Source organism: Drosophila hydei, unplaced genomic scaffold (assembly GCF_003285905.1).
Source record: "Drosophila hydei strain 15085-1641.00,03,60 unplaced genomic scaffold, DhydRS2 tig00000063-arrow-pilon, whole genome shotgun sequence".
Lineage (NCBI taxonomy): Eukaryota > Metazoa > Arthropoda > Insecta > Diptera > Drosophilidae > Drosophila > Drosophila hydei.
The window spans coordinates 6,133,841-6,145,307 of NW_022045657.1; the positions used below are offsets into that span (position 1 = coordinate 6,133,841).

Here is an 11,467-nt window from a genome sequence, read left to right on the forward strand (position 1 = left end):
AGACGGACAGACGGACGGACAGACAGACGGACAGGGCTCAATCGACTCGGCTTGTCGTCCTGATCAAGAATATATATACTTTATGGGGTCTGCCACGCCTCCTTCTGCCTGTTACATACATTTGCACAAAACCATTATACCCTGATTTCCCATTTTTAATGGGATCAGGGTATAAAAATGCGTCGTGAATAATATTGCAAATTTGATTTATTTTTTGTTAACTCAGCTTCCATATTTAGGCCTGAACATTGCAAGCATTGTTCCACACTCCGGCTTGCATTACCAAGTAGTTGCTCAGGTCGGTAAGGCTCATGTTGGAGAGCAGGCTATTGATGGAGGGCAACACATACTTTTCATACAGGGGTGTGACATAAGGCTGAATCTCCTCAGTGAACAACACAGAGAAGGAATTTATGAAACTGTTGAAATAGTTGTTTCCGGCAATGTCCATGTACTGATCCCAGTTGGCAGCCACCACACCACCAACAAAGTAGTGCAGATTCAAGTCCTTGATGCGCAGTCCATTGGAGTTGGTCAAGCTCTGGCCGAAAGTGTATTCGCCCACGTAGCGCAAATCTGTGATTTTCTTGTTGATCAGAACCTTCTGGCGAATTGGTATCAAGAGACCACCAATGCTAAGAACACCCTCAACTTCATAGGATCCCAGAATTTGAAGAGCGGGGTACATAAAGTCGAAGGTGGCGCGCATAGTGTTGTTGTCGAAGCTGCCGCTCAGGATCTGGAAGTTGTCGAGACCAGAGACGCGGATGTTGCTCACATTGCCCTTAAGGTGAGTCTCTCCGTTGACGTAGTCGAAGGGGAAGAAATCGACGGTCAGTGGGGCCATGGCTGGAATATTGTCGGCAGCGAAGCCACAGGGCATCATTTTCTTATAGGCGTTGATGAACATGTCAAGGGCTTCACGAAAGTCGACCATGCCATTATCCTGGGCGACTGGTGAGGCACTGGCGAAGGCGACCAGGAGCGCAAGAAGAACACACTTTCCAATCATATTGCTTGGTTAATGTTAGAAATAACTCTGTGGAGAATGGGCTGCACGCGCTGTCTTTTATAGTCGAATCGTTATCAATGGATTATTAATTCATGGCTTTGATGGATCGTCTTGCAATTCATCGTTTCAATTATGTGTTATCTAATTAACGTTATCGTTCATAATGTGACTGAAAGAATTCAATAAGTTAAAATTGTGTTTGCAGGGGTTATTCGATGTGATTCATCGACGAACGCCACTTTAATTTCTATGAAGCATTTAAGTAATGAGGTGCTTAAATTGGCGACTGTTAATTGTTGGCGCTTCGATAGAACTGATAAGATCTATTTTTGTACTTAGAATTAAGGCTTTGAAACTTAAAATAGAAAAATTGATATTTAAAAGTTGAAATGTGTTGATTTCACAAAGCACTTTGAAGTCTTGTTTGTATCAGTTGAATATGTTTTTGTATGCTTAAGCCTGTTTGTGCATGTGTGTAAGCAATTGGATAATAACTCCAGTGGAAATCAGGAACTCACTTGCCATTAGGAATTCTTTGCGTTTAATTTTTTTTGTGTTGGTAGGTTAGAGATTGTATTATTTGGCAGCTTTTGTTTCAAAATTTTCATTTGGTTGGACTCTGGCTGTTCTTTCTGCATGTTTGGCTATTGTTAGAGCATGTTCTTGCTTTGTATGAGCTTTTCACTTGAAATGCAAAAGTTCAATTCACTGCAGGCGCCATTTTGCTTTGCTTGGTCGTGTTGTTTTACGTGCCGTGCCGGAAACAAGCTGTGTTCCTACCTCCGTCTATTCACACACTCCCACGCAAACACACACACCCACGCACACATCAACACAAATGAAACAAAGCAACAGAAGCTTCTGCAGCGGACAGTTGTTACCGCTGGGCAAAGACGTCCACATCAAGAATGTATAGATGGCTGGCTGGCTGGCTGGCCGCCCGGCTGGACGGTCAGTTAGCAGGTAGATCCTTCTGTCTCCTTTGTACCTTGCATGTGTGTGATTGAATGGACTTTGAATGTTAGGCAGCACTCAGCACGACGATGACCATGACGTCGTTTGCCGTACGTTTTTCCATGCAAATGCCAAAAACAAAAAAAAAATATAAAAAATTGTTCATACACAAATCTGAAGGTGGTTGCGACTTGGGGATGGTGGGCGCCCCATGAATCGGACGAGGATTGGTAGTTGGACAACAACAGCTGCTGCTGCTGCTGCTACTGCTGCTGCTGCCTCGAGGCCGTTGATGATGTTGTGCGCCGGACGCAGCGAGTCTGGAGAGCTGCAGTCTGTATGCTAATTCCCAGCAGGAAGAGCTCGCTTATCTATGTACATACAAATGCACACATACGAGCGCACAGTGTATGGGTGTGAGACTGTGGGCGTGGATGCGAGGATGAGTAGAAAGTTGGCCCGCGGCTAAACAAGTGTTGCCAACATTTTTGGGTACATCAAAGTGACAACTGACCGAATTATTTTTATACAAATACAAAGTAACTGCACGTAAGTGTGTCTGTGTGCTGTCATTTTTCTTTTGCGGCCAGGTACTTGATGCCACTCCACGGAATGTGGCCACAACAAAGCATTGCCCACAGCCAATTGCGTTAGAGACAATGCTAATTGGGCCAAGGGTTTGTGGGTGTTACCAAGTCTTGGGGTCAGGCCACGACCTCTTGATTATACATGCAACAACAACAACAACAACAACAACTTGCCAAATAGAAATTACGCCACAAAGCCACATTATGCCGGCGCGTTGTCGCTTTAAACTCCTGGCCCAGTACCTGAGCTGTTAAGCTGCTGCTGTCGCTTGGCCTCTTTGGATGTGCGTTGCGTTACCGCAAAAGTTTTTAACGTTTGTTTGGGTTTTGTTGTGGCTGCCACTTCGTCTTTGCGCATTTCGCCCACATGTATTGACTAAATTAATATTCTCAATTGAAAACTTTTCAACAATAGTTGGCGCTGAAAGTTTTTCAAAGCTATTACACTGCGAGAAACTATCGAGCAGCTAAACAAGTTAACCAACTGCTTTAAAAGTCAATCAGCTTCTCAGATCATTTTGAAGATGTTTTCTTGTGGGTTATATGCTTTGAACCTCTACTCAGTGGAAATATGTTGGAATAAAGGGAAATAGGGATTTACAGTAGGATGCAACATCTGCTTTAAAAATTGTTTAATATTGAGTTTTATATTACTATTACATCAAATTAAATATTCAAATTAATATTATCTCTTACATCAGCAAGTCCGAAGGTGATGTTATTAATCAATTTTTCTAGATCTAATAGAGAAATCTTTTCGCAGACCTGTAACTAAGTAAATGCACTTCTATGTGATTCTCATGTTTTATTTCTGCTTATGAATATGCTACTATATCAATCTAGCTCATCTTATTCATAAATCATCTGCTTTTATAACTCTCTTCGTCCATGTTAATTTTATATAAGTTTAAGTTTACATCAATCTTAATACTATTTAATTAGGTATATATAAAGACATATTATTCTACTTAAATTTTATTTTAATATATTTATATTTCAAAGTTAATCAGTTATATTCTAACATTTAAGTTTTTAACTAAGCTTTAATAAGATTTAATTGCTACCTAAATTGTTTGCAGTGCTTTGCGGCGATACCGCAAAACTTTTCAGCATTCCGTAAATGAAGCTACGTTTGAGGGGTTTCGTTTCTCCTTCTAATAAGTAGCAAGCTATCTGACATTCAAATCTTAGAAAATTTGAAATTCAATTTGCTGCTGGAGAACAACAAAAGCTGATGCCCCTAGACGCCAAGACCACAGGGCAAAGGCAAATAAGAGAATGCCTTCGCCTCCAAAGCTGCATTGCGGCCAGGCTTGGCCCTTGTTCCAGTTCGTCACCTGATTTGCCAGAGAAGTGAACAAACATTTTTGAAAACTTAGTTGAATAGATTATTAGGAATTATCAAAACTTAATTTAGCTTAAGCTCCGTTCACTTCAGCTTCCTTATGAAAGGCGCTACAGTTGAGTTGAGTGACATGCGGGTTGCTGCTCGGAATGGGTGAGGATAAAAGTGGGTACACGGTACACGTGCGGTGCTTCTGTTAATGAATGTCTGAATGGATAACTTGGAATCAGGTGGCAAACAATCAGTGCACACCACTTAAAGGCAGCTTTTGAAGTGGTTGCAAAACTTTTGACTGTTCCGTAAAGCCCATTGATCTTGCCAAGTCTTTGTTGTCGTCGCTGCATAAGACCCGTCCTAAGCCGCTTAACGTGTAGCCCCATCAGTGCTGGGCACTTAAAAGTTTAACACATGCGATTTGTGCCGTAAAGGCAATAACAAAATCTGAGCCATTCCCATCGCTACGGGCAACGTTTATTTACTGGACATGGAGACATGGCGACATTGACATCACATTGATCTAATGAGGCCGCCAGCTGGCTGAAGACGCTGTCTGGCCTGGCATATCCAGCTGTGTAATTGACTTCAATTAAATAAAGCCAACGACACCGACAATTGCACGTTGCCTTTGTGCCGTGGCCAAGCGGGCTGGGTGCGCGCAAAATAATGGAAGTGCGCTGGCACAGCTTAAGCTAAAGCCGGAGTCAGATCTAATGCGGCAGACGTGCCTAGAGAGAGAGAGCGAAAGAGAATGAAAGAGCTAGAGAGAAGGAGAGAAAAAGCAACAAATAGTAGATGAATCCATTGCCTGAATTGTAGCTTGGGTCTTTATTTCTTTATGCTCGGCCCGGGCGACCTTTTAGCGTCGCTTCCTGGCGCCCACGCAGCGCCGTGCCCAGTACTCAAAGTGGCGTTAATAACGTGGCACAAATTTACAGCAGTTAAATAGAAATACTTAGCTTACCTTGGGGCCCATGCCGGGGCCGATAATCGCACGGAAAACGGATGTCCAATTAGTTGTGTGCCAGCTTCCGGCAGCCGCCGCCGCGTTTTTCCATCAATGCGTATCGTTTGCCTGTCAATTGCAGTTCGGCTCGTTTTTTCCTATTCATTACGTGCCGGTTGGTGGACGGACCCACGGTCCTATTGTAGCCATTTTTGGAATGCCAATGGCATAATTTTCATATTTGCGTGGATCGTCAAATTGCCAACGATTTGCATAGGAAGGCCATATATGGCGGCTCTATCTGATTTATACGTATATACCCATTGGCAACGACGCGTCGTTCAACTCTAATCAAGGCGTATTTATGCTCCAAATCCTTGGGCTTTGTTTGTGACGCGCTTATCGCGTTGCATACTTTTAGGCGTTCATGACTAAAATTGAATAAAGGATTTACAGTCTTCAATTGAGGCAGCGCCCAGCAAATGTCATGTCAAATGCTTGCCTCCCTGTGTGTGCGAGTGAGGCCGCGTGTGTGACAGGAAGCCAAACAAAGGCAACATGTGTAACTTGTACGGGCTGCCAACGTCTACGTAGCCATCAAAAGGCGAGAGGCTGGAAATCTATTAGAACGTGTTTCGCCTGCCAACCCGATGCTGCTTGCCAGCCTCTCCTGCATGCCTGCTTATATTTTACCCGAGGGCATAATAAGCTTGCCACTGACTGCTCCTTGTGATCCTGTCCTTCCTTCGGCTCCTTGCGCTCCCCGCACTGCTTTTCTTTCAGCAATCGCATGCGTGTGCGCCTGTGTAATATTTACTTATGATTGAGTTGCGTGGCGGCAGCGCTAGTGACACCCTTACACACACACACACACACACACACACACACACACGGCACAACAATTTGGAGAAAGATTGCGGTTGCTTTACTGATTTTCTCACCCATTTCGTGTTTTTTATTTTCCCATGTAAGTGTGTGGTGTGTGTGTGTGTGCAGCGGGTGTGTGTCTGCAGGAGTGTGAGATGAAAATTTAAATTGATTTTGCATTGTTTGACTGTCATTGTTGTTGCCTTTGTTGGCCCCGTATTCGGGGTTGTTTCGCTTTATTTTTATATATATACACATTTTTTTGTTTTTATTTGTAGCCCTGATAAAGTTGCGTCCCTCACATCCGCAATATTCTTATAAATTTCAATTTGTGCGCCATAAATGCGGGCGGAGGCGCATGGAATGAGTTGCGTTAGCTTTCCATGTGGGTGCTATTGGACACCATGCCACATATATGCATCGATGTACATATGTATTAGAGGCTAAGTTAATGGCAGATCAGTTTCAAAGTCGTCCATAGAATCTATGCAAATGTTTGATTGATGGAAGGAGAAAGAAATAAATGAAAATATTGAGCAATCAGAATACCTTTCTACTTCTCATTTTATATTCTATTATATTTCTCATTTTCCAAAACGACACGATTCCTAAAAGTAACTTCTATGATCTGCCAAAAATAAAAATTAGAATGCTTGTTTTATACCTCAGGTTATAGTTTAAGACAATACAGTTTTATTTGCCGCGTTTCTATTTTATCTTTTGCTCATTTAAGCCAACGTTTAAATTCTAGTCAGTTCTTTTCTGCCATAAATGATTTCCGTGGCATAAGGTGCACCCTTTGCGACCCGAACATTATTTGGTTTTATATGAAATTGCTTTACGCCTTTTACCCGTGCATCCCTTTGGCTGTTTTGGCTTACGGCTGGACGACTGTTACCGCCTTCGTCTTGCCAACTACAAACTTATTTTTTGCTTTTATTTCATTTTCTTTAGGGCCTTTGCCTCTCCATCCACGGCTTTCTGTTCATACAAATGTTTATCGACTTGTGCGTTGATTTTCCGCTTGCTTTACCTTAACAGAGCCCGCTTCTTGCGAGATTTTCGGGATATCCATTGCTGTGGCCGTAGCACGTGCACGGTAGGGTTAAGCATCACCGACACCGACATTTGGCCCATCCAGCATAGGGCATGGGGATGTACGCAGCCAGAAGGGGCGGGGCGCAGTGCCCCTGAACGCATGTGGATTGGTAATTGAATTTATTGTTTGACATTCAAAGTACCGTTGAGTCAATTACGCTGGAAAATTGGTATCAAAATATTTACGAGCTGTTTATTGCATTACGCAAGTTGATGCTCGGGGCCCACGCACCCAAAGGTAATGCAATTTACATGCTGATGCGGCAGCCCGATTACGTATATCGCAAATGGTGTATCATCCCAAGCACGATTATAAGCATGGAGGCTAAACATGAAAAGACAAACAGCAGCGAGATGATTTGCTGAAGTGTAAATTGCACAAATACCTCAATTAGGTGAGCTTTCGCTCCTCTCGTTTAGCACATACTACATCCACAGTTACTTGTGGCAAACATTACACTATCGCTCCAGCAGCACAGCCAACTGCATCACTGCTTGTGGAGTTCATTTATCTGATACAGCATGGTACGGCTCAATCTAATACAGCGAACTGTTGCCATTAAAGAAGTTCCATTTAAGCTTATTTCTTAACTTAATCAAGTAAATTATGATAATACTTAAAAAATATTGCTTCAAAGTCAATTAATCTATTATTCTCTGAATTTATTGCAAATGGAAACTCAGGCTATGATTGTTCTTGTGCAAGTAACAGATGGCAGAAGGATACGAATTCCTTGTCAGAATGACGAGTCTACTCATCTGTCAGTCCGTTTGGAGTTACTGATCTCGTATTCTCGTATAGCAAACAGTAGTAAATTAATAAATATTTTTTCTTCAAATAATTATTCCGTTTTAAATTTAAGGTCTTGAAGCATATTTGAGGTACAATAACAGAGGAACATATCAAAATGTTCAGTTTAGAATCTTGTGATGTATAAACAGCTTCTAAATATTTAGGATGTTGATGTTTCATGTCTTCTTTGCATTGCTCTCAAACCGTAAAGTTGGCTTATTCTCTATATTAGAGACTTCTGTCTATGTGTGTTTGTGTTTGTCACATGTGGTCAAACATGGCCAACAATGATCGAAGCAGCAGCTGTAAGCAGGAGTCGGGGTATCTTCTAGTCGGGCATGACCAACTAGAGCACACTAAATATATTAATATATTATATATATATTATATATATATAATATATTAAGATCATTATTAATAATAGTATTTATTAACATGATTATTAATAAGTGCAAATTAATAATAATTTTTTAGTTATTTCTTTTTTAGATGATGATCATTATATTATTATATTACATATGATTTTTTCCATAATGTAGCCAGAAAGTTAGAAAAATGAGTAATAATAGGTAAGTAATGAATATTTTATAGTATTATGTTAATTTTAAGCAGACTTAAAAAATAAATAAATATATTCAGTGTTTGTTGAGAGCTGTTAAAGGCAAAGGACGATAGAACTTATTCCATAATCTAAGTTGTATTAGATTCATATATTCACTGAAATTGCTAAGAGAACTTTCAATTTTCAGGAATATCCCATTTGCATTAGAGCACATTTATATATGTCATTCATAGCTGTTAAGCATTCCAGCATGACAGTGCTGTCAACGTTTGTCATATTTGCTGAGGAATGGATTCTAGCTGAGTGTGGTGCAGAGTGTCTGAACTCGATAAATGGCTGAGCGACAGCTGCAACATAGGATAAACGGGCCGAGGAGTAGCAGTTAATTAGCGCGACTTTATCAAAGCCGCAAAATGTCCGGATGACCTTACAACGAGCATGCATTAGTCGCATATATCTGCGTCTGTATCTGTATGAGATGCTACAACAATAATGGCAAGCAAACCATGCAATTAAATGCAAACAATTTGCTATAATTTATGTGCGGCGACATTGGCGACTGCGCCGCAAAATGTTGCATGAAGCGACTAATGCACAACGGAAGCGGAAATATGTGTGGCCGCCATGACTGAGAGCTTCAACTGTGCCTGGGTATATCAAGTATATACATCTATATATATGTATATAATATATATATATATAATATATCGATTTATGTGTGTGTGTTAATTGGCTCAACACCAGCTAGAGAATTTACTGATGCGTCTCTGCTAAAAATTCGTTTTTCTAATTTTGCATAAGCGCGTCTGCTGCCGCAAGCGAAAAACGTTAATATAATAAAAAATAGTTGTAACAGCCAGACAAAATGTGTTGCAACAACATTTAAAAGTTGTGGAAATTCCCAAAATTTGCATATGTAGCGACAGGTGGAAGGTGGAAGCAATGCATATTTATGCAATTACTTGATGCGTTTAATTCATAAACAAACCAAAGCGAGGAGTGCAAAAATAATAACATTTTATTGTTTGTAGGGGCAAACATGATGTATTATTAACTGCATTTTATGGTTAATTAGCCGAGTTAGTTGCAATTGCCTGCTGATGTGTTTTGGATGCAACATTTTTGTTGCCGAATTTGCAATTTTCACGGTTCACGGCTGGCAATGGGAAATACTATCGCTAAACCGATTGTAAAATGATTAGCACACAGGTGAAGCCAAGCGTACGACCATTATGGCATTATTGTTGGCCACCGCAAGCTTGGCCATAAGCTAGCTGCCAGGGCTCAATCTGCCAGCGCCATGCAAATTCATGCTTCACCCATGTCGCTGCTTGGTCCGCTTTGGCCAGCATCTGTCTAATTTAAATTAATATTATGCCAAGCTGCAGCCACAGGCACACGGAATACGGCAGACGGAATACTGTGTGCAGCATACGGCATATACAATACGGAATATGTAGTACATGGCATATGGATTGCCCTTTGGCCCCACGTTTGGTTCCTTTGTGTGCAACGGCCACGGCAAATTGAAATTGAAACTGCAACCGGATGTAATTGGGGTTGCATATGGTCGAACCGTCGGCTGACCATCGGTGGTAGCACTGATAATATCATTGATAGCTTTTGCCACAATTTGTAACCACAATAACTTGTAGCTGAGGCAAAAAAGGCCAGGATTGCGGCCCAGGCACAGGATTTCTCGTGCCACGGCCAATGCATTCAGACATTTCGCCCATAAGCTCGAACTGTGCGTGCTTAGGTTTCATTTGGCCACATCCTTTATGAGGCTTTAATGCCTGCAGTTGATTATTGTGGTTGTCGTGTATTTCATTGTAATAATTGTACAAATTCACATTCAAATGGTCGGCTGGGCGTATATATGTGTGTGTGTGTGTGTGCACGTTATGAAGAACCTGCACGTTATGAAATTTGTAATCTCAACAGCTGGGATATTGTGTTATGCTGATAATCTGATATGGAACAGTAAAATGTAATTTACTTATTCTTATCCAATCTCTGTAACTGTGCAGAACGATTACTGTTCGTGCTCAGACAAGAACTCAACCAGCCCTAGTACGCAAAAAGTGTAACTAAGAAACATATTTATATATAGCAAACGCATATATATATATATATATATATATATATATATATATATTTTAGCAGAAGACCAGATAAAATGGAAGGACCGTGAGTTGGAAAGCAAAAAACTATTGCAGTTGTTGTGACTTGTAACTGTTTACAATTGTTTAACTTTGGCCAATAATATCACCTGGGTCGCCAGGAAGACAACAGCTAAACTAAGCTGCATTTAGCTTAGGGTTTGCACTGACTGCACAGACAATGGGCCAACAATGACGGCCAAGCGCCAGCCAGCAACAAGTAAAAGCGTATTTGCTATTTACTAAGTATGACTTTGTGGGATTGTTTTTGCAGCTGTTGGGGCTTTTTAGAGATTTACTTGAGCATTAAATAAGTCAAAGCGTGCACAGTGGACAAGGCGCAAAGGTGAGGATTGGCCTGCAAACGGTGGGTGGGTGCAGGGGGGCAGGTAACAATAGCCAGCTGCTCGACGCGCTTGGAACAATTGTCAACAGTGGGCATTGTTGTTAACAACGAGAAACTTTTCTCTCTTTTCTTCTTTTCGATTTACTTTTACCTGTGCACATTTCAAACAATTTTCTTCGTGACTCATGAGCCATGTTAAGAGAGTTTGCCTTTAATACTTTAATATTTCACTGCTGTAAGCGCCTGGTCCTAATTGAAATGTCATCAAAAGCTAAAGTTTAATTGCATGCGGTTTCTGCACTTTGGTAGGTCTGCCAGCATATCAAAGAAATCGAAATATTTGCCTTTGATCACCAGTGTGGGCACTGTGCCTTGTGTGGTCAATTGTGCAACAATTTTTAATTGAAATTGTAATCGCCTACTATCTGACAGAAAAGAAATTTCGATTTCAATTAAGATAAGCAACATTTTTGCTGTTAAGAGAAATATTTGCGTAAAGAAACTAGTCATCAATGTGGATAGTTAAAGTATAGTTAGTTAAAGTATAGAACCAATAGTGCCTGGAGATGAGTGCAATCAGGCTGGGATTGCTCGGATATTGGCTTTGTAGAAAGTTTGTGTCTGCCAATTATTTCCGTTATTTGTGTAGCTCTTGAACTATGCAATAAATTGTCATAAACATAAGTTTTCATTGCGCGACAATCAAAGTGAATGTTAAAGTTAATTTACAACTTAAATCGTAGCATTTGCAAAACAATATGCTTAACGTAGCGTAAACGCAGCGACCCCAAAAAAGCA

At 40.9% G+C, this 11,467-nt stretch overlaps 1 protein-coding gene across 1 annotated transcript; it reads right to left on the reverse strand.

The window, feature by feature from the left end:
- Positions 1-235: 235 nt before the first annotated feature.
- On the reverse strand, positions 236-1,012 carry LOC115482788. The gene has a single exon (XM_030222790.1). The coding sequence runs from the start codon at positions 1,010-1,012 to the stop codon at positions 236-238; it is 777 nt and encodes a 258-aa protein (XP_030078650.1).
- Between the last annotated feature and the right edge of the window lie 10,455 nt (positions 1,013-11,467).

Excerpts from the sequence above, each read along its gene's own strand:
- LOC115482788 (XM_030222790.1), bottom strand. The coding sequence starts at position 1,012 with ATGATTGGAAAGTGTGTTCTTCTTGCGCTCCTGGTCGCCTTCGCCAGT.